The 24631-nt window shown below is 37.8% G+C and overlaps 1 protein-coding gene across 1 annotated transcript in view; it reads left to right on the top strand.

Annotated features, from left to right (window-relative positions):
• Positions 1-24631, top strand: part of PDZRN4 (PDZ domain containing ring finger 4) — a 178839-nt gene that overhangs the window by 134992 nt on the left and 19216 nt on the right. The window contains exons 4-5 of the mRNA XM_056117878.1: positions 21085-21183; positions 23823-23885. Of these exons, the coding sequence (XP_055973853.1) occupies positions 21085-21183; positions 23823-23885 (162 nt within the window). The remainder of the gene's footprint in view (positions 1-21084; positions 21184-23822; positions 23886-24631) is intronic.

Below are 24631 nucleotides of genomic sequence, written 5' to 3' on the forward strand. Positions count from 1 at the left end.
GTGTATCTTACTGTGATTCAAATTTTTTTTTAAAAAGCATGTAAAGGTTCTTCCCCACTGAAAATCCTGAAAATCTAAGCATGTAACTGCACTATGATCCAGTAAATCCCACTTTGGGTATCTATCTAAGGAAATAAAATCACTGATTCAAATACATGAACCCTCATTTTATATAGCACAGCGGTAGGGCGTTTGCCTTGCACACGGCCAACATGGCTGACCCGAATTCGATTCCTCCGCCCTTCTCGGAGAGCCCGGCAAGCTACCGAGAGTATCTCGCCCTCAGGGCAGATCCTGGCAAGCTACCCCTAACGTATTCGATATGCCAAACACAGTAACAACAAGTCTCATGATGGAGACGTTACTGGCCCACTTGCAAATCAATGAACAACGGGAGGACCGTGACCGTGACCGTTATTAAGAACAACAAATATATGGCAACAAAACAGGTGCTTATAGCTAGGCAAATATGCAAAGGAAATATTTTGAATACACATAAATTTTTATTAAAATTCATAAATTTTCAGCTGTAAAAGAGGAAATTATATTATTCATAGAATGTATCATCTTAAGGGTGTTCTAAAGAAAGTAAGACAGAAAGATAGAAATGACTGTGTGTGCTCAATTATATCTGAAATCTACAAAAGCCAAATTATAGTAAAGTATACTAGTGATAGTCATGGGTGGTGTCTTGGGGTAAATGGTGAGATGCTGATCAAAGGTTGCACATTTCCATCTATCACTGTCACTGTCACTGTCCTCCCGTTGTTCATTGATTTGCTCTAGCGGGCCCAGTAACATCTCCATTGTGACAATTGTTACTGTGTTTGGCATATCAAATACGTCACGGGTAGCTTTCCAGACTTTACAGTGCAGGCAAGATACTCTCAGTAGCTTGCCGGGCTCTCCAATAGAGGCGGAGGAATTGAACTCGAGTTGGCCACGTTGGCCACTTGCCCTATTTCCATCTATAGAAGAAATAAATTTTGGAGATTTAATGGGGATTGTAATTAACAATACTATAATATTTACTTGAAGTAGTTCATAGTATGGCTATCATCACCACACAAAAGGTAATTTTCTGGGTAATGAAACTGTTTAGGCCCTCCCGTTGATCATCGATTTGCTCGAGCGGGCCCAGTAACGTCCCCATTGGAGACTTTGTTGTTACTGTGTCTGGCATATCGAATACTCTCGGTAGCTTGCCAGGCTCTCCGAGAGGGGCGGAGGAATCGAACTCGGGTTGGCCATGTTGGCTGCGTGCAAGGCAGACGCCCTACCCGCTGTGCTATTGCTCCAGCCCGATATAGTAACAGTTGTTAAATATATATTCATCAAATAATCAATGTATATCTTAAATGCATATGTTATAGCCAATACTATGTTAATAAATCTGGAAAAAAAGAAGAAAATTGCCATATACTACCTCAGTTCTTTTACATGCAAAAACAGATCAAAGTAATTAATTAATTAATTTAGTATAATTAAAAATGTGATTTTTAAATTTCATGTTTCATGTATACAAATATTTTGGTGACTGGTTAGATTATGTCTGGTAGTTCTTAGGGCTTACTGCTCACTGTATGCTTAGAGATCACTCCTGGTGGTGCTCAAGAGATCTATTGAAGATCCAGTTGGGTGCTAGGGTGGTGCTTGGGTTTTAAAATAATTGTACAGTGATTAACAGGGTACCTTAACTCCCACACAATCATTTTAAATACCTTTTACTATAATGTAAAGATGTTTCCCTAACTATTGGATGGTCATAGTGAACCAATTAATTAAACCAATTAGTTAAAACATTTTGAGAAATACCATATTGAAATTTTATTCTGTGCCTAACACTAGTAAATTAAGAATAAGCTGAAGAAACATAAACAGATATAAAATTATTCCACATGAGATGTACACAATAAATAAACACATAGTATACAACAGCCAATCATTAGTCTTTTGGGGTGATGGAGTTAGAGAGGAAATGACTCCTGAGAAAAATTTTAGACAAGAAGATATTTAAGTCAAGACAAAAGTCATAAATAAGCACAACAAGCCTTAATTGCAACTATCAGTCTAACTAGAGAATAGTTATGATATATGTAGAATGATATGAAGAGATCAATTATATAGGGATCAGATAAAGAAACATTTATATCATAATGATAAAGTGAGACATTGTTTTATAGCTAGTGGAAAAGCAATTCCATGTTAGGAGAAAATGGAACCAATTGCTATTTCAGATAAATCCGTTTTTCTAGTTTCGAGGAATAAAACACAAACAAGAGACAATTTGACGACTTTTTAAATATTAGTATAAAAGAAAAGATCTTAAACTGAGGTTAAGGTTGTGGCAGTATTTGGAGTCCAAGCACTAGTATAGCTTGCAGTGTGCTCTTATTGTGTGCGGTTGAAAAGGGTTTCATCCTTGGCACCATATAAGATCTTTGGAGCACCACCCAGAGTGATCCCGGTACAGAGTTAGGAATAAAGTTAAGCACACCAGGGTTCACCCCAGTCCACTCTTTCAAATAAAAGTAAAAATTATTTAGGTATACTGTAATCTCTTTCCTTAATATCAACACACACATACGTATGTACATTGACACACAAGTTATAAGGAATCAAGTCAATCACCTGTCAATTTTATAAGTGAGAAGGCAGAGGAGACAGTAGGGAATGCATTCATATTTGTACTGACACAGCTACAAGCACTTGGGGTCTACTTAGCCCTGTATTGGTACTGTCTCACTCTGAAATTTCTACCAGTCAAATATACTGAAAGCATATTGAAGCTATGCCCAGATATGAGATATTTAACTAGAAGTCATCTTCAAATGCAGAAATCAGATGCGGAGACAACTTTCATTAGAATGTTTTCACAACTGATGTATTGCAATAACTTTAAATGGGAAATAATGGTGGTGATGGTGGTGGTGGTGGTGGTGGTGGTGGTGGGGATGAGGATGATGGTACAGCTAGCCTTTTATGTGATTGAACAATGTAAACAAATATGTAAATCATGGTGTTTACATTGTTTTTAAAAGTTTTTTAAATATGTAAAAATATGTAAAAATATTTTAAATATGTACATGGGGGGGGGGGGCTGTAGTGATAGCACAGAGGTAGAGCATTTACCTTGTGCACAGCCTGCCTGGGCAGAGCTGGGTTTGATTCCTCCGCCCGTCTCGGAGATCCCAGCAAGCTACCGAGAATATCTCACTCGCACAGCAAAGCCTGGCAAGTTACCCGTGACGCATTTTGGATATGCCAAACATAGTAACAACAAGTCTTACAATGGAGATGTTACTGGGCCCGCTCGAACAAATTGATGAATAACGGGAGGACCATGACCGTGACCACAACATTTTTTTAAATTCTATAAACTTTATTTAGGACATACCCAGCAGTGTCAGAGCTTATTCCTGCCTCTGCACTCATAGATTACTCCTAGTAAGATTCAGTGATTTTAATGACAAGATAGGACAGAGAAGATCAGCTGAAGAACGCCACATCGGGAACCATGACCTAGAATGGAATGAACAGGGTGAGAGACTGAGTTCATCATGTCGACCAAGACCATCCATGGTAACTCATGATTCCAGAAGGCCAAATCTAAATGTTGGACATGGGAGTCTCCCGGTGGATGATTCCACAACAAAATTGACTACATTATATTCAATCGACGATTTTGCCTGACCAATGTCACTGTTGTCCCAAAATTCCAAACGGAATCGGACCACCGCCTCCTTCATGCAAAATTTTACTTCACAGAGTGGGGAGAATGGACTGCAAAGTTTAAGAAGAGAACTCCCAGAATGACCACCAACTGGGAGGTCTCAGGCACTATTGTGGCAACATGAGAGGATACCATCATTGACAACATTGACAAAGAATATGACCGACTGATTCTGCATGGTTCTCCATGATTCTGCAAGGAACGCTGAGAGAGAGAGATAGCCACAAAAAGACGCGTGTCTTTGAAAACTCTTGAGTTCATTCGCGAATGTGGCTTGGCGCAAGCCTCAGGCAACACAAGCGAACATACGAGCTTGCAAAGCAGTGCATTGGAGCGATCAAGGAAGACCTCAAAGAGAGAAGAGCAGCAGTACTGCCCGATGTGACAGAAGCCGGGAAAACCATTTGCAATGCCCACCTGTCCTTCTCCAACTACAAGACCAAGATGACTGCCATCCTATGTCTTGATGTATCTATCACATCTTTCACAAGGGCAATGGAGAAGATTATCCATGACTACTACTCAGGTCTCTTTGATAGGCAAGTCCACCTGCACACATATCAAATTCCACATGATGGATATGTCGTTCCCAACGTTCTCCCTTCCGAAGTCCGACATGCCATTTCTTCAGTAAAGAAGCAAACAGCACCTGGCCCAGACAAGGTCAGACCCGAACACCTGAAGAACCTGCGATCAGTACTCATCAATACACTGGCTCAGCTTTTCACATGCTACCTGTCTAAATGCAAGTTTTCATGTCAATGAAAAAACAGCAGGACTTTGCTACTGTACAATTAGGGAGAAATTCACAACATTGGCAACTATCGACCGATCTGCCTGTTGTCTGCCGTCTACAAGCTGTTCATTCGAGTCATCCTGAATAGGATTGACAGAACACTAGATGAAAGACAACCACGCAAGCAAGCCGGGATCTGAAAAGGATTCAGTACCATCGACCATATCCACATGATAACCAAGCTCATTAAGGTTTCTCAGGAGATCAAGATGCCGCTCTGTCTAATATTCAATGATTTAAAGAAGGCCTTTGATTCTGTTGAGACTGAAGGGTTCATTGAAGTCCTAGCCAAACAGGGAGTTCAAACTCAATACATCAGGATCCTCCATGAGCTATATTATGGATTCACTACCAGGATCTCACCATTCTACAAAGAAATAATCATTGATGTCAAGAGAGGGGGTTGGCAGGGTGATACTATTTCACCGAAACTCTTCAGTGCTACCCTCGAGAAGTCATGCAACGACTTGAATGGGAAGAAATGGGAGTGAAGATAGATGGTAGATGGTTGGCAACTACACCACCTCCGCTTCACTGATGACATCGTTCTAATAGCACCAAACATTAGCCAAGCGGCACAAATGCTGGCCGACTTCGACCATGAGTGTGGAAAGGTCATTCTACAACTGAATCTCACGAAGAAAATGTTTATGAGAAACAGTCTTGTTCCTGATGCTCCATTTGCTCTCAATGGAATGAACATTTTCGAATGCAACAGTTATGTATACCTACATTGAGAAGTCAACATAATGAATGGCCTGGCACCTGAGTTGCACAGGAGGAAGAGAGCAGCTTGGAACTCCTTCAAGAGCATCAAAGAAATAGCTAAGTGGACAAAGATCCTCTGGCTCCAGGCACATCTCTTCGATCCCACTGTTCTTCCTGCATTAACATACACCTCAGAGACCTGGGCCCTATGAAAACAGTATGAGAACGCTATTTGAGTCTCCCAAAGAGAAATGAAAAGAGCTATGCTTCACGCTTCACTCTAGTGAGAGAAAGAATCCGTAGTTCCAACCTCCATCAAAGATCAAGAATCAGGGACGCTGTCTCATTTGCCAAGGTGTCGAAAATTAGATGCTCTGGACACGTAATGTGATTTGGAGATGACCGCTGAACTAGAGCCATTACCTACTTGATTCCACGGGGTGTCAAAAGATCACATGGCCATCCACCTATGATATGGTCAGACTCTTCATCAAAATCCTGAATGATCAGTTTGAGGCTCTTCATGTTCCTGGAACGAGCAGATGCCATTGGGCTACACTAGCTTGCGTCAGGGACAAATGGAGATGTTTCTGGTGCCCACTTGAGCAAATCGATGTCAAGTGATATATGATCAATTTTTATTAAATTATGGTGAGATACAGTTACAATGCTTTCATGTTTGAATTTTAGTCATACAATGATTAAACACCCATCCCTCTACCAGTGCACATTCTCCACCACCAATATCCCCAAAATCCCATCCCCACTTCCCAAACCTCCCCCTGCCTCTATGGCAGACAATTTCCCTCTTACTCATTCTCTACTTTGGAGTATTATGTCTAACTTTTAATTTTGTCTATCTTACCACTTTGTCCATATTTAAATATTCTCCCTCCAACATAATAAGGAGTGTCTCCATTTCTGTGCTAGTTAATGATTGGGTCTTTCAATACTCCAAAATGTTTACTGTCCAAGATATAGTTTCATTAGATAAAACTCACAGAATCCTATAATCCAAAGTTGATAATTATAACCATTTCAGTCCTACTTTACTCAGCACCCCTTTGTAACACTTGCATTTGGATTTTTTTCTGTTGTTTTTTTGAAGGCACCACACCTATTTTTGTGCTCAGAGGTCACTCCTGACTTCATGGACAAGGGTCTAAGCTGGAAAATCTCTAGTATTTTCTTGTAACAGTTCCTAAGCACTCTTGGTTATAGGCTGAATTTCTTGAACTCATTCCATTCATACAAAGAAAAACTTATTTCTAGAACTTTGCTTTTGGTAACTATCTAGATTTTAGCACTTATTCTTCATAACTTCTTTATGTATTTAATTCATATTCTAGATAGATAATTTTCTTTCTTTTGTTACAGTGCTGGGTATTGAATCCAAGGCTTCATATGTGCTAGTCACATGTTCTACCACTAGCCACATCACCAATAATGGGCAATTAAATAGTCATTGGACCTTAAGAATATATTGATTGAGAAAATAAATGGTGTTAAGAACAAAATTCATAATTTCATATGTATGTGTGACTACAACCAACAGTGCTGAGAGGCTACTCTTGCTTGACTCTGCACTCAGACATATTTATTTTTTGACTCTTCATGGTACTCAGGGAACTATGATGAGTTGTCGATCAAGATTTTTACCTTCCACATTCAAGCTATGTGTTCTAGGCTCTAGAGTCTCTAGACTCTCTCCTGACCATTTTAATGAACTTTCACTGGACTAGCACACATCATTAAAGTGACGACTATACTCATCCAGATTACCTTATAACCCTTTAGGGTGGAATTAGTCCTGTACAAACATAAACTGGGAAGAAGAGAGGTATAATTTTGCAAAATAAATTTAGAGATATATTTCCAAAATTAGAAAAAAATAGTGCTCAGTAGGCAATAAATTACCATTTTTTACGATACGATCTATGTTAGCTATAACATAACTATATTCACATGCTATGAAATAAAAAGAGATGTAATTTTTTATAATATTTAGTGCATAAAAGTTTTCAAATGTTAACTGAAGTCTTCAGCACATATACATATCAGGTGTTATAAAAATATCAAATGAAGAAGTGAATATGTGAAAACTAAATGTCCTATAGGCAATCTTAGAATTTGTAATTTATATTTAATTTTGCTCTGTTTTTACTATTAAGTGCTTAATTTTCTTGTTGGCAACAGATACAAGAATTGAAATCACATTTGAATGTATCCTATCTAATATGACTATTATTTTTGTAACAAATAAATTCAATTTTGCCTACAAATAATATCATGATAGGAGTTAATTTGTGCAACAATGCAGATGGTAGACTTCCAAGTTTCCAAACTCTGCCAGAACAAAGAATGCAAAGCGAATGAGATGAACTCATGTTCAATACTATAGTTCTTCGTTTTATGTCTAACTTATAATAATAAATATGATGGGAAAAGGCCTACTTATAAAATATCAAAAATAGCAGAACAGCACATAGCAATGTGAAAGCTTCAGGGGCTGGCCAGAGAGCCTGCCTTATATGGCTACGTCACAGTTTCATCCCAGTGTTGCTCACATGTTCTCAGCACAGCACCCAGAGTCTCTGCCTCATGGATCACCTGACTCTCATCTGAGTGTCCTATATCTGGTCGACCAAGCCTAGGGTGTTTGAGATCCACAATTCAAGTGTGGCACCTAAAAAGCACTATGGACAAGCATATAAATATATGAGAACAAGAACAATATTTGTTTCTTTACTTACCATGAGACACACAGCTACAAAGTTGTTTATGATTAGATTTCAGTCATACAATGTTCCATTGAAACATGAAAGGAAGTCATACACCCTTCCTTTCATCAGTGTACGTTTCCCACCACCAATTCTCCGGTTTCCCTTCCTCTACCACCCCCACCCCAGCCTGCCTCTGTGGCAGGCACTTTTCTTCTTGTTCTCTCTTACTCACTCTCTTTCTCTCTCTATTTCCTTTTGGGAATTATATACAGACACTGAAAGGTTATCATGTTTATCCCTTTCTTTCGTTCATCACTCAGTTCTTGTCCAGAGTGATCATTACCAGCTATCACCACAATAGCAGACTTCTCTATCCTAACTGCTCTCGCCTGTTGGGGAACTGTTTCTTTCCAACGTGCTCAGACACGTTGTACACCATGTCCAGGCAGACATAGGGCAAAGGATGACGTGTGTGTTGAGAAACTACTCCGGGAGACAACTGATGGCTGCTCACTTATTTTCCAACTACACATATATTTTATAGAGGGTCTTGGCTTAAGAGAATGTCCATTCTCATAAAGTTCAGCATTACTGACCTATCACCTGTCCAACTCTGCCCAATACCAATTAAGGCTATATTCCGCAGTTAGGAATGCAGTTAGGTGACAATTCCTGAGGGATGACACTCAACATCAGATTCCTGGTGCTTGTAAAATGCGCCCAGACACTTCCTACTGGGTCACTGTGCAGGGACAGGCCATATCTGCTGTGCAGGGACTGATCTTATCAGCTGTGGCTTCTGCTGCCATGCTCCACACTCCCTCTCTACTGTTTGTAGCAAGCTTTCAACCTTGGGCCCACACTTTGTTCTTTTTTTTTCTTTTTGGGTCACACCCGGTGATGCTCAGGAGTTACTCCTGGATCTGCACTCAGGAATCACTCCTGGCAGTGCTCGGGGGACCATATGGGATGCTGGGAATCGAACCCGGGTAGGCCGCGTGCAAGGCAAACGCCCTACCCACTGTGCTATCACTTCAGCCCCTGGGTCCACACTTCGAATGCTGTGGTTTTAGGTATGCGTGCCACTTCAGCTCATCACAAAAATTATAAAAATTAGTAAACACCAGTTAAATTGTTATAGACAATTTCAAGAACCCTGTTTCTAAAACAGGGATTATCAGCAGGTGTGGCATTTATAAAGTAATATTTGAGCTCAGAACTGAAAAACAAGAAAGTTATATATGGATTAAGTGAAATAATTGGTTAGAACACACACTGTCCCTTAGCTAGAACATAAACCCCACTATGTCTTGATTAGATTTCTTGTTGCTTTTCAACTTTTGACAAGTAAGTTTTTCTAAATGCTCCATTTCCTTCATCAATAAAGTGGAAACACAACAACTGCTTTTAAAATCTTGCATTTAAAACCTTAAACTATAAACATGAAACCACTTACATCTAAGACTTTATCTTTTACTTGCATGGATTGTTAACGTTCTCAGCTGACTTTCCAACGAACACCCTCTTACTCACCTAATATGCTACTGTTGGACAGTCCTCCTGAATTATGATTCAAATGTTTCCTTTGCATTAATATTATTTTCTTCAAGAACTCCAATTACTTATTTTGTGTATATTCGTCCTTTCATGTTTTTCTTCTTTTCTACCTCTACCATTTTATTTATTTATTTAGGCTGGAGCGATAGCACAGCAGGTAGGGCGTTCGCCTTACAAGTGGCCAACATGGCCGACCCGAGTTCGATTCCTCCGCCCCTCTCAGAGAGCCCAGCAAGCTACCGAGAGTATTCGATATGCCAGACACAGTAACAACAAAGTCTCCAATGGAGACGTTACTGGGCCCGCTCGAGCAAATCGATGATCAACGGGAGGGCCTTTACCTTTACCTTTTACCATTTTATTATTACGTTACCATGTCTCTTTACTCACTCCACTCTTTTATTGTTGTTTTGGGGCCACGCCCAACCATGGTCAGGGCTTTGTCCTGGATCTACACACAGGATCACTCATGGCAGGACTTGGGGGACTATAATGTGTGCCTGGTGCCCAGATCTCACCACAAGCACGGTCAGTGCCTTATCTACTTTAATATCTCTCGGGCACAATCACCTCATTACCCAGTTACTGTCATGCACACGTTTCTTTAAACAAGATATGCTTTTTTAGTCGTTACTTTTACTTATTATTCATGATCATTGTTCTGTACTTGGAAAATTTGTCCTTATGAACTCCAGGAAAGTTTTATTATGTATTCAGAGGTAGCTTTATTCAATTATTACAGCAGCCTTCAACTTAGTATTGCCACACCCATATATGGATATGGATGCATTGTGATGTGTGTGAGACAGGAATAATTAAAGAAAGAAAGGTGAAATGGTAATACAGTATTAAGAGAGGGACTCGTTTCGTGAAAAAATACTTTTTTTAGATTCTGTAAGGTTGGTTACATGAAATTATTTTAGGAGTACAATTTTATGTTTCTTCAAAATATCAGACTGTACTCACCATCAAAGTATAGAAAATTGAGTAAAGGTATTGACCCTATTTTTTTAGAACTTTTTTTTATTGTAATAGGAGAACAAGTTAAAGGGTAATCACATGTACTTTTTAAATAATATGCAAAGGGGTAAGGGATACGTAAAACTTTAATTTAATATTTGATGTTTCTCCATGAAGCATGGAAGACTGAGTGAAGAAAAATAAATCATTGTAGAATGGTGAGGAAAAAGGGATATGAAACACTAGTCTTGGAGTACAAATTTGGGAAAATAGTGTACTAATAGTCACTGATTATGTCACCAACTGAAATTAAGAAATTTGAGTGAGTATGCAACTTAACTTGGGGCATAAATTATGACTGTTTAAAAGTATACATTACTCACTTAATATTTGTTGACACAAACTTACAGCAAAAGTAATAATTGGGGCTAGCATGCTGTATGTTTTCCTTCAGTCCCACATTTGGAGAGATGAGAACCCAGATAAGAACCCAAAGAAATAAATAGTTGTCCTTTTCCATAATGGACCTTTGATGAGCAGTATGGTAGAGATAATAAGAGAGTCTATGGATTTTAATAAAGATTATTATGACTAAATTCATTCTGATCTGAAACGGGAGATAGGGGGTTCCAGGGGTATTCCTAGTTAAAAGTGGTAAAAGAATGCTGGAATGAGTACAGTAGGTATAGTGTTTGTCTTGCATGCCTCCTACTCAAATTTGATCTCTAGCATCCCATATGGTCACCCTAACATTTCTCTCCAAGAGTAATTCCTAAAAACAGAGCCAGGAATAACCCCTGAGCATTGCTGGGTGCGTTCCTAAAATATGAAAGAGAAAATATGACGTTGAAGTAAGTATATAACACCAAAAACAGAAATTAAATTAGATTTATCACAAATATTAGATCTGAAATCATAAAACACATAAAATAAGACAGACGCTATATTATTGACATAAACCTTAGAGATGTCTTTGGAGTAAAATATAAAGGTCTACATAGCAGAAAAATCATAGAAATACTAGATATTAATGAACATTTGGGGGCTGGACAGATATTTCAGTGAGTAGGTCACTTGTGGGGTTTGATCCCTGGCATCCTATATGATCCAGAAAACTGCTGGATGTGGCCCCCCAAACAAATAAAAAACATTTAAATCATACATCCTAAAAGAGATTAAAATTTAAATTATCCACAATGTCAACAAGGGGATAAACACCAAAACCACTAATTCAGGTAACAAAAAAAGATTACAATGAAGCCTGAATAAGAAATGATCAGAAGCCCATAAATATAAGGATAAAATATGAAAAGATGTTCATTATATAAAGATAAAGATAAAGATAAAGGCCCTCCCGTTGATCATCGATTTGCTCGAGCAGACCCAGTAACGTCTCCATTGGAGACTTTGTTGTTACTGTGTCTGGCATATCGAATACGTCACGGGGAGCTTGCCAGGCCCTGCCGTGCAGGCGAGATACTCTCGGTAGCTTGCCGGGCTCTCCGAGAGGGGCGGAGGAATCGAACTCGGGTTGGCCATGTTGGCTACGTGCAAGGCAAACGCTCTACCACTGTGCTATCACTCCGGCCATTATATATTATATATATTCAATATATACTTTTTTAAAAATGCAAATTAAAACAATAAAATATCACTTCATAATTTGTATCATGACTTATCCAGAAGAAAATTAAAGTGTTATAGAATATGTGGAGGAAGGGAAGGGAGCTTTTGTACACTATTTTAAAAAGCATGCATTGGTGCAGTCATTATTGGAAAAATATAAAGAGGCTTCAAAAATAAATTTAGAAATTCCATTTATGTTTGGAGAGATAGTGCAAGGGTTAAATAACTTGGCTTGAATGTGGCCTAATCTGACTCCCTATATAGTGCTCTGAGCCCATCCTTGAGCACAGTCAGGCATTATTGAAACTCTGCCTCCCCCCAAAAAATTCAATGTGATTCAGTGATGTCACAATACAAAACCAGTCACATGATACAAGCAACACCATTTTTATTGAAATATTATTAACAATATATAGGACTTGGCAAACACCTATTGACAGGTGAGTGAACAAAGAACATAAATAAATAAATTTTGAAATTTATATTTCGAACTAAGGTAATCTGGGGGTTAAAAGGCTCTAGAGGGCTGTGATGGATTGATGCTGGCACTCTATCCATGGCAGGGTATGGTAACACTCTCCTCTTTCCTCTAAAAATGAACATCTACACTCTTGAAAATCAAAGTCTCTTCAAAAGGAAAATAATAATACATACCTCAAAGTATTTTAACAGAATGGTTTAGTCTAAAGCCTGGAGTACAATTTCAATACGATTATTTTTATCTCATTTACCAAAAAATACATACAAAATTGATTTCCTTCTCATACTGCAATTTATCTATATCTAGCCCTGGTTCAGAATGCATAACAATAACTAAAAATTACTGGCATGATAAACTAATTTCCTCAATCAATTAACCATATAAAAGTTAATGTTTTTCCCTGATGATAAATAATGCAGAGCATTTTATCATATGCATATTACTATCTGTATGTCTTCTTTGAGGAACTCCTGATGGGAGTGTTGACCAGTCCAGCAGCAAATATGGACAATCCTCAGTAAACGATGAATTGAATTTTCATGTGACCCACAAATTCCATTTGGGATCATTTACCCAAGAAGCCATAGCCTCTAATAAGAAAAGAAATTTGCAATCCTATATTTATTCAGCACTATTTACCATAGCCAAAATTTGAAACAAAACTAGTATCCAAGAACAGATGAGTGAATAAAAGAACTATGGCATGTGTACATAGTGAAATACTACTTGTCTATCAGAAGATGAAACCATGTAAATTTCTGCTAAAGAAGTGGAACTGGAAGTTACCATGCTGAGTGAAGTTAGCCAGAAGAGAGACAGCTACAGAAAGACATTTCTTATATGTGGAGTATAAGAAACAGTGATAATACAGTGTGTAGAGCATTTTCCTTGCTCCTAGCTAACCTGACTTTCATCTTCCATACCCTAAGAACCCCTGCTCTGCCATGAATTATATCTGACTGAAGAACCAGGAGTAAGACCTGAACACTTCCAACTGTGTTCTCCACCCCCCCCCCAAAAAAAAGAAAAAGAGAAAGGAAAAAAAGAAAAGAAAGAAAAAAGAAATAGTAAGGAATTGACAAATGGCCAAGAGCAATAGAATCTAAGCGAGTTTACAGAACTGAGTTGATCATGACACTGAGATGTGTTGGGCAGGGCTGAGGGTGGGATGATGTTAATGCAACTGGTGGGGAGGAGAATGAGGGGGAATCTAGAAAATAGTGCAGGGAAATGGATGCTCTGTTCGGAGGGGCATGGTGTCGGAAAGCTGTATTTATGAAACCCTATCACTGGCCATATTTTGAAAATTCAAATCATGGTGAATACATTTTTTAAGTGAGAAAAAGTAAGCAGACTTTACCAGTTTTATTTTACATAATAATATTAGCATTATAATTTATCTATTCATTTTATGCAAATGTAAGGTATATTTGTAAGGCAAGTCCATATATATACATATACATTGAAACATTAAATTTACTATTCAGTTTCATGTTTCTACAAATTGCAACACTATATTTCATTCTATATAGTGCACACATATTTTCATTTCCCAAACCTGCTAAATATATTATAAAATATACATCTTCGTTTTGCAGGAAATTTTGCAATGTGGCTGGAGTGATAGCACAGTGGTAGGGCATTTGCCTTGCATGCAGCCAACATGGCTGACCCAAGTTCGATTCCTCTGCCCCTCTCAGAGAGCCCGGCAAGCTACCGAGAGTATCTCTCCCGTACAGCAGAGCCTGGCAAGCTGCCCGTGATGTATTCGATATGCCAAACACAGTAACAACAAAGTCTCCAATGGAGATGTTACTGGGCTTGCTCGATTCAGCAAAACAATATTTAAAATTCTTTAGTAGGTTAATGATTTTCTCTGTTAGTGTATAAGTTTCATTTTAAAATGTGTAATTTCTGAATTTTAAGTCTATTAAGAGCCCACTGGAAGAAGTATGCAATGTGAGTTTATCTAGAAAAATGTGATAGCTTTACTTCCCATCACTGTATCACTGTCATCCGATTGCTCGATTTACTCCAGCAGACACCAGTAAGGTCTCCATTCATCCCAGCCCTGAGATTTTAGCAGCCTCTCCTTACTCGTCTTTCCCAACACTGCGGTATTGGACGGTCTTTCAGGGTGTGCTGTGTGTGTATGTGTGTGTGTAAGGTGGGGGCAGCTCTCCAGTCAGGGTGCTCTGAAGAAGGGACAAAAGTTTGTGTGTGTGTGTGTGTGTGTGTGTGTGTGTGTGTGTGATGTGTGTGCTCTGAAGAAGGGATAAAATGTGTGTGTGCGTGTGTCTGTCTGTCGGTCTTTGTAGGTACTCCGAGGAAGGGACGTGTTTGTTCTCCCAGAGACCCTGAACCCGAGGTGCCTGGTAGATGCTGGAGGTCATCACTGGAGTGCGGGATCCTGTGCCACCGCACAGCCAGCCTCTGGACTAGAGCTTCCCACAGAGAGCGACTTTTTAGGAAAAATCTGACGCAAGTTGCATTTTAGTGTTTCTGAGGGTGAAATTCCAGGTTGTGGTGTTTTGCAAGAGCGGTTACGGGAAAGAGTTGGTGTTCTAGTGTTACTGGGTTGAAGGAGAGGATTTGTCTCTTTTTGCAGCCTTGAATGTCTTGAAATTATTATCCGCCTTTTGTCCCCGGTACAAAGGGTACGACCCTATGGGCAGACCACAAGGAGGAGAAAGCTCACTCATAGAAATTGCCACCTTTGGGGCACATCTAGGGGAGAAGTTCACTTTGTATGTAAGTGGCTGACTTCAGGTATGGTACTTGTTAAGTTTGGTGAAATGGTTGTGGGAAGGAGACTTTTGCTGATTTCACCCTGACGGCCCCAGGCCAACCTGTTCTAGTGCTTGTATTCTGGAGGAGACAGTGGGCCCCAGGCTTGGGAAGTTTGGTAGCTGCATTTTCCTAGGCCTGTGAATTTTTTTCTTTTAAAACTTTTATAGTAATAGTATTACAGGCATGTTTGTTGTGAGAAGTGAGGTGGTTAAATTTGTAGACTTGGGTTTAGTCTCAACTCGTGTTATCCCGCAGACAGAAAAAATAACTGATATGTTGGGGTTTCTGAGCTCTTTGGTTTCACACCTGCTCGGCAGAACACCTCCACCCCCAAATCGTTGGGACCCCCCTTCTTTCCACAGTTTGGCTTTCATTCAGCCTTTCATTTCCCATAGGATCCAGAAAGTGTCTCACTACATAGTATTGGGTTAAGCAATGTTCTATATCACAGTAATATCATTGGAAAAGAAGAAATCATTTAATAAAGAACTGAGGTTGGAAACGTTGTTGAAAAGACAGTCACACTTTGGAAATATGCCCCTAGAAAATTGCCAGTTACAGTGGCTTTTTATAAATGATAAGAGGTTGTAGTTTTTGAGTTCAAATTTCTGTCATATCTGTTTGAGTAATATAGTAAATTTATTTCTTACTATTATACCTGTTTTTCCTGTATCCAGAGATAATTATATTGAAATAATATTTTATAGTAGAATGTTTTGACCTAGATGTGGAAGGATATTTTTACATTTCCCACATAATTGTTTTCATGAATGGATTGTTGGAATAAGAATATGCCATATTTTACTAGTTACTACACAATATTACAGAATATAACACATCAGTGCATGCTGGATAATAAGGTCTTATACCTATAATAAAAGGCATGGACACCATAAACTTCTCTTTCCCTTCACTTTCCACTTGTATCAGTGACCATACTGGCTATTCCCAGTTCTTCTGGAATCTTAAATAGAACTCAGTATGAATTTCTTCTAGGAGTATAAAGCATGGTTTAGTCTCAGATATATTTCAAGCTTCAAAACTGTTTTTCCTTAAAACTCATTTAAAACAGTTTGTTATCTCTAGCAAGAGACTCCTAACTGAAAATCATAAGTATGTTGGTTTTCCTTTTTGATTTCTTTGTTTCATCCTACATTCGATCATAGAAAAAAACGTAATATCTTAGTGGTGGTGAGAGCACTTGCCTTATATATGCTTTATATATGTGAGCACTCGCCTTATACATAGTGCTGTGCTTGACCCCCAGTACTATATAAAGATATAATATATATACATACACACATATATAATGGTTTTTATATATGTATATGTATAGTATACTATAGTATATATGTATATAGTATATATAGTATACTATAGTATTCTATAGTATAGTACATAAACCTTCTAAATAAAAATCAAAACCATAGTACAATATCTTGAAGATGCAGAGAAAGCACTCAAACACACAAAAATACTTCTCTCAGAAATTCTCTTCCACAGCATGCAGTTTAACTTCTGCTTTTAGAAAGACATTGCGGAACTTGATAGGTGGGATAGCGAGGAAGGTGCTTGCCTCTCATGTGGCTGACAGGTTGGCCTGACACTCTAGAGTCCCCCAGGATTATTCCTAAGTGCAGGGGTAAATCAGAAGTAAACACTCAGCAGATCTGGGATTGTCCTGAAATAAAAACCAAAACAAACATACAAACAAAAACAGAAGATATTGTGAGTCTGTGCATTTTACACTAGCACGCGACAGGGACAAATGGAGACGTTACTGGCGCCCGCTCGAGCAAATCGACGACTAACGGGAAGTTAAGTGATTAAGTGATTAAGTGTGCATTTTAGCTTTAGCTATATCTCATTACTTGTTTTGAATGTGTCAGAGTATCAGTTTTTATATGTTCAGGTCTTCTCTAATACATCTTAATTATTCTTTATACATTAACTGAAGGACTGGAGCAATAGCACAGCAAGTAGGGTGTTTGCTTTGCATGCGGCCGACGCAGGTTCGATTCCTCCATCCCTCTCCAAGAGCCTGGCAAGCTACTGAGAGTATGCCACCCACACCGCAGAGTCTGGCAAGCTCCCCATGCCATATTTGATATGCCAAAAACAGTAGCAACAAGTTTCACAATGGAGATATTACTGGTGCCCTCTCAATCAAATCGGTGAACAATGGGAGGACAGTGTTACAGTGCAACAGTGCTACCTTAATTGAAAGCTTTATTTCTATTATTGTAACACTTTTATTGTAATTAGTTCCCAATGTTAATGTTTTAGTCAAGCAGTCATTAATAGTCATTAATTATTATCATTCCTGAAAAACCCTTGCTTAATGTCTACATTTTTTCTTCTTATCTGAAATTATATCCTAAGTGAGAGAAACTGGGGACATTGGTGCTGGTATATATACAAAAAAATTTACCTTTGATAATATCCCGTGTTTTTCTTTTTAATTTTCAATTTTTTTTAATTTATACAAAAATCACAATTGTTAATTCAATTTTAGGGCTGAAATTTAGATAATGAAACACCAATATTAAAATAAATAAGTTTAAATAATCAATTTCCCTATGTGAAAACAATATATCTGATTATGGGATTATTGAGTATTTGTCTACTTGAGCCTTTTGTGTTATTGATTTTGCTGAGTTGAGTTGGGTACTTTCCAACCTTATTTGGTGTTTTCCAACTGAAATTTCAGTATTATAGAATTAGGAAGTGTCATGAGCTGCAGTCCAAAGACTTCAGGATTGATGATCTGGGTGACTGAGTTGACATGGTGACAGATATGGAAGTGGGTTTGGCTGCCTGTGCTTCTGTAAGTACATAGGTGGGGATGGGGGCACTCCCACCCAACTCCAATATACCAGGCAAGATACCAGAGTTCCTGAAGCTATTTAAAGTTTGGCATCTCTGCAGAGAATATTCATGAAGCCATGTTGCTGAACCCTTGGCATGGCTGCAACAGCGAGTTGTGCTTGCTGGGGCTTTGGTATGTCCTTGGCGTACCAGCTTCCCGAGGGTGTCTCTGAAGAGTTTAGACATGGGGACTGGTGTTTCCACAATTTTTATTTAGATATATTTTGTTTTGGGGTCATATCTGGCAGTGCCAGGGGTTATTCCTGGTCCTATACTCAGGAGTTATTCCTGGCAGCTCAGGGGACCGTATGAGATTCCTAAAATTGAACCTAGATGTCTGAGTACAAGACAAGGCCTTCCTAGCTGTACTATCACTCCAGTCCTCTTTCCATAAATTTTAGCTGCTTGGCGTATATCTTCTTGGATACTTACCCAGGAATCAGTCAAATGGTGAGTCAACATGGAAGTGGCTATGGAAAGGTGAGCCCCCATGTCATTTTTTAACCACTGAAATATAATTTAGAGTATCTTTGCCTATACGGGAGAATCATTCTTAAAATGTAGTGGAGTTTATTGAAAAAATATGTATTTAATGTCAACTTTTGAGTACCCAGTTTATTCAGATCTTAGTTAAGTTAAATGAACACTTCATTACTATCAAACTTTATATTTCATTTGCATAAACACACACAAATATAACTCCTATTAATGAGGAAACTTTGGCTTACAGAAAGTTACTAATAAAGACCAGGAAAACTTTTTGAAATTAAAGCAACTAATTTTTAGTCAGCATTTGCTTAGTACCTTGCTGAAACTATTCCTGTTGTCATTGGTAAAATAACATTAAGCAAGATAGACAGATATATAACTTCCCCCAAAGCCTGAAAACTAGAAACTTGATCCATATTTTACTTCTAATATCAATATGCTTTGTTCTGTTTCAGGTGATTATTTACTAATAGTTCTCATACCATTCAATAAGAAAAGTTCTTCACAAGTGCACTTATTCAACTTATTCGTTCCTTAATGCTTGGAATTATGTGATTTATCCTAAAGTCATATTCTCTGAAAACAGTTCAAGACCATTTCATTATATAAAAATATGTAATGCATTGAAATTTATTATTTTTATAGAACATAAATCACAGAATAGATTTAGTATACAATGTCCAAAGACTAGCATTTCAAGCCCCTTAGCCATATGTATCAGTAAATGTGGTTCCTTATTCAATTTCTGTGACATTTTGAACTATGAATTGGCCCATAGATTGTTGGTGTCTCTTTCTTTAGCCTATATTAACCTATTTCTTCCAAGGATAGGATCCTCTACAGAAAAACAGAAAACCATGGTGTGAGCTATGAGAAACTACTTTCTTATATTATGTACCACTTACAATAAATTGGTACATACTTATATATTCATTCTTTTTAAATTTAAACTGTGTCAATCTAAGCTGCAAAAGTGTCAATATTTTATTGGAAAATTCGCTGTCCACTTTGGCATTCTTAACTATTTTATTGATTCTATCTTGTTCATCAATGCTTATTTTATGTTCTATTGTGGAATTTTAATTTCCCCCCTTTTCATGTTCTTGTTGTGATGAATATATCATACACACTTTGTTTTGGTGCTCAGCAGAACCCACATACCAGCTCCTGTGTGCACACACTCATTGCTCATGGAGGTTTACAAAGCCCATTTGCAGTACTGACTCATGCTTTCTGGGGGCATACTCATGTTGTGTGACACTTGTACACATTCTACTTCATTCTCTCTCATACTGTGCTCATCATCAGTCAGGTCGTTGTCTTCAGTGCTTGTGCATCTTTAGCTGTGGTACTTGCACACACCTGTGTTCCAGAGATTGTATATTCTACTCCAGGCATAGGGTCTGTGACCATGCTTAGTGTATGTGGTAGGCACAGGGATTCAATTCATGGTCCCATGCTTGTAAGCCACTGAGTACTTTTAGCCACTGAGCCTTTCCCCAGCCCTATTGTGGATTATTTAAAGAGATTTATGTTTATTATTCGATGGGTAAAAGTCATGCCCCTGACTTTACAATGAAAATTTATAACAAATGGGGCTGGGAGATAGTAGAGTGCTTAGGGCACATGTCTAGCATGCTCCCTACCTGAGTTTGATTCCTTTCACCATTCAGTTCCTCAAGCACTGAAAGAACAGTTCTATGTGCCCCCAACATAACCAAGTTGTCTGGACTGATAGCCTTTTCAGCAGAACACAAATGGCATCAGATCTTCAGGCCCTTGTACTGAACCCCTGACCCAGTTAGCAGAGAATTACCAGTGGGACCCTGATTTTCAGAAATATCACTTGTGAGCCCACTCACACACAAAATAATTTAAAAGAATGGTTTGAATCTACAGAAATACTGTTGAAAGTAAAAGGTAAAGGGTAAAGGCCCTCCCGTTGATCATCGATTTGCTCGAGCGGGCCCAGTAACGTCTCCATTGGAGACTTTGTTGTTACTGTGTTTGGCATATTGAATACATCACGGGGAGCTTGCCAGGCTCTGCCGTGCGGGCGAGATACTCTCGGTGGCTTGCCGGGCTCTCCGAGAGGGGCGGAGGAATCGAACTCGGGTCGGCCATGTTGGCTGCGTGCAAGGCAAACACCCTACCGCTGTGCTATTGCTCCAGCCTGTTGAAAGTAAACTTTGATAATATTAGCAACAAATTAATTCAAATGTTGAAAAATAGGAAAATTTTCTAGAATAATTAAAATATTAAACATTATTAATATTTATCTGCATCTTAATTGTCTGTCTACTTGTTGACTTACTCTCTGAGATAAATGCTGTTTTGTATATTTTTCTCTCAGGAGGTTGAGTTATGTCGTGTTAGCAGTCAAGAGAAGCTGGGCCTAACAGTCTGTTACAGAATGGATGACGAAGAAGACATGGGCATTTATGTAAGCAAGGTAAGGGATGCTGTGGAGGAGAAATTGGGGGAGGGAAACTCTAAGGAAAAAAGTGAAATCTCTTGAAATGACATATATTTAGGAGTCTTGAATGGGAGGTATTGGCTTTGCTTCAGTATTTGTCACTTTCAATTAGGAAAGTGAATTATATTACCCAGGTAACTGTAATTATTGTAAATTTGTCCAATGTAAATATTTTCACTGAAGACTTCTGACAAAGAAAAATGAGTGAAATTTAAGGCAGTTTTTGTTCATCAAACATTTGCCCTTCCATTGCAGTTTTTCATCAATTCCGATAATAATATAATTGACAAATTCTTTTAAATCTAATGTTTATAATAATGGCATTTACCCCATTGGTGGAATTGATAATTTCAAAGATCAAAATATCTTTATTTGTATTTTAATTGTCTTTATTTTATTTACTTTATTTGCAGTTTGTGCTTTTATTTTGAGCTAGTATTGTATTGTAACGTCACATTCCAGTTCTGTGTCTTTGAAAAATCAAAATGTGCATATAATACTGTAAGTTCACCACTAATAGTACACTGCTAAAAGTCATTCACTATACCATTTTCCCAGTTTTATTGAACCATAATTAGTTTTTTTTTAATTTTTATAATGTTGTTCACAATAATGGATTACATTCAATATTTATACAGCAGTCTCATCATCATCAAACCTTCCCACCACCTTTATTTAGAATTTTCCACCACCACTCAAACCTGCCAAACAGGAAGATACTAGGTAATTTATTTGTATTGCCTGCTATGAATAACATAGGATGTTGCACAGCTGTGAGAGTGGCCACACTCTCCTGGAAATCTAAAATTTTAGATAATTAGGGTCTGGAGAAATCTCTGCAGCGAGTGCGCGCTTCCAAGATTTGTTTGTGTGTCTCTGGATCATGTTCATTAAAGAGCTTAAATAGTCACTGGAGGAAGCTTGTGGGCTTGACATCCAGGGTACCATCAGGGAGGGGAGATGGGGAGGACCGCTCCATCCCCTCTTCCATGAGATCTCAAGTTTGCCATCACTGAAACCACATACCTGGGCTTTTCACTGGGTTCTGGAAGATGGCAGCCGCTGGGATTCCTAGGGGCCAGGTTGAGGGACAATGCCTGTTTCTGCCTGGTGAAATTGGCCTGGTGCAAAGTCAGGAGGCATCTCAGCAGTGAGCTGCTTGGTTCAGAAATTCTTTTGTGTATCTGAAACCATAATTAGTTTTAAAACAGACTTACTTAAATATTAAACACCCTCAGTTTCAATTATCTTGAAAAACATAAAATAAATTTTAATTTTAAATAAACATTTTAAAAATTCCCAAAGATGTATTTTCTGAGTAGAAAGATATGATGCTTTAACTATTAACTTTTTGTGATTTAAAATTACACATGCATGCATATAAATATGTATACATGCATCCATATTTCCAGTTCCTCTTTAAGAACACATATATGTGTGAAATCACATGTGTATGTGTGTTCATATATTTTTTATTATATACAATTGCTGTTCCATACTTTTTCAAATTTCTATGCCCATGAGCTTGAAACATTGCCTATATTGCCAAGTTGAAGTACTTGCAACTAGATAGTACCATTATTATCAATGGCTTTCATAATGGTATTTAAGTATGGGAAATATAATGTAAAATTACATATAGAATATTGTACAGCTCTACAAATGTAACTGCTTCTCTTTGCCTCTTCGACACATAATTTATCATCTTGTAGTAGAAAATTTAGAGACTCTTTGACTTTTACCTTTTAAAAAATTCTGCACAACTATTTTAACTCCTCATTAATATAAGAAAATATAGGAAATGCAGAATTATTTTTGCAATATATACTGGGGTTTAAAAGTTAGTGTTAATTTGATGACTTATAATGATACAATTTATATAGGCAATAGTTTCTAAATGGGGTACAACTAATAAATCACATCTCAAATTTACTATAAACTGCCTTTAGACTTCTGTAAGTCAGCTTTGCAATCTTTTCTTAATACATCTTACATGTAATTATACTTTATTAACTATTGAATTACCAATAAACATCCATTCATTAAATGGCACAATATAGTAAGAATGTATATTTAGCTGCATGGGGCACATCAATATTATGTTATAGTTGTCATATTTTTCTAGAAAAAAATGTTTTTGGGGGGTTGGCTATATATCTGGTGGTATTCAGACCATTCATAATCAACAATTTTTACTGAGAAAGATTTGATATGCATTCTATTAATCAATAAAAAATTGATCTGAGTTATAATTATATTTTCCTTCCTCCCTCTCTTTTTTCTTTCTCTCTTTCTCTCTTTCTTTCTTTTCTTTCTCTTTCTCTATTTCTTCTTTCTCTGTTTCTCTTCCTTTATTTCATTCCCTCTTTATTCCTTTCATTCTGCCTTTCTTTTTTCTTTCTTCCTTTAATTCTGCCTTTCTTTCCCTTCCTTCCTTCCTTCCTTCCTTTCTTCCTTCCTTCCTTCCTTCCTTCCTTCCTTCCTTCCTTCCTTCCTCCCTCCCTCCCTCCCTCCCTCCCTCCCTCCCTCCCTCCCTCCCTTCTTTCTTTCTTTCTTTCTTTCTTTCTTTCTTTCTTTCTTTCTTTCTTTCTTTTCCTCTTTTTTCTACACTAAAGGTAGATCCAAATAGCATTGCTGCAAAAGATGGCCAAATTCGAGAAGGAGATCGTATTGTACAAGTATGTAGTTTGGTTCTTTTCTTAGGTTTCTGATAATATGTCAGTTTTGATTCTATTTTGCTTTTTGTATTTGCTACTAAATAGTAATATCTACAAAGCAAAATTTACAATTAATGGAATTTGTGTTTTTGTTTTGCTTTGTTTTGGGCTCACACCTGGCACTGCTCAGGATTAACTCCTAGTTCTATGTTTAGGAATTTCCTGTTGGTGTATATGTGATGCTATGGAATGAAGTGGGGCCTGCCACATGCAAGGCAAGCACTTTAACCTCTGTATTATCTTTCTGCCCCCAAAAGCCACCATTTAAGCCCCATTCATAAGTTTGTTACCATTTATTTTAAATTATCAGCTAACAATTCATGGTGATTGAAAAAAATCTATACTCACAAAACTTAAATTCAGCTTCCAGTTCAATTCGTGCTCATTAATTACTCATTACCACCTGTTTTATCATCTTAAAATGCCAATAAAATGATAGTAGTAAAACATATTGTTGAGGCTTAATATGATAATCTTAGTGAACAAATGGTAAGTAACAAGAATCTATTGTGATTATTACTGCCAGCAGCATTGGTAGCTGCTGCCTTTTCCAGAATAAACCATGTTAACATAGGTCTAGTTGTTCTATTCTATTCTTTTCCTTTTTTTTACTATCTGCACTTTTAAAAAAGAATTGTTAGTGAATCACCATGAGGTACAGTTACAAACTTACAAATTTTCGTGCTTGAGTTTCAGTCATACAATGA

The sequence above is a fragment of the Sorex fumeus genome, unplaced genomic scaffold, assembly GCF_029834395.1.
Source record: "Sorex fumeus unplaced genomic scaffold, SorFum_2.1 ptg000036l, whole genome shotgun sequence".
Lineage (NCBI taxonomy): Eukaryota > Metazoa > Chordata > Mammalia > Eulipotyphla > Soricidae > Sorex > Sorex fumeus.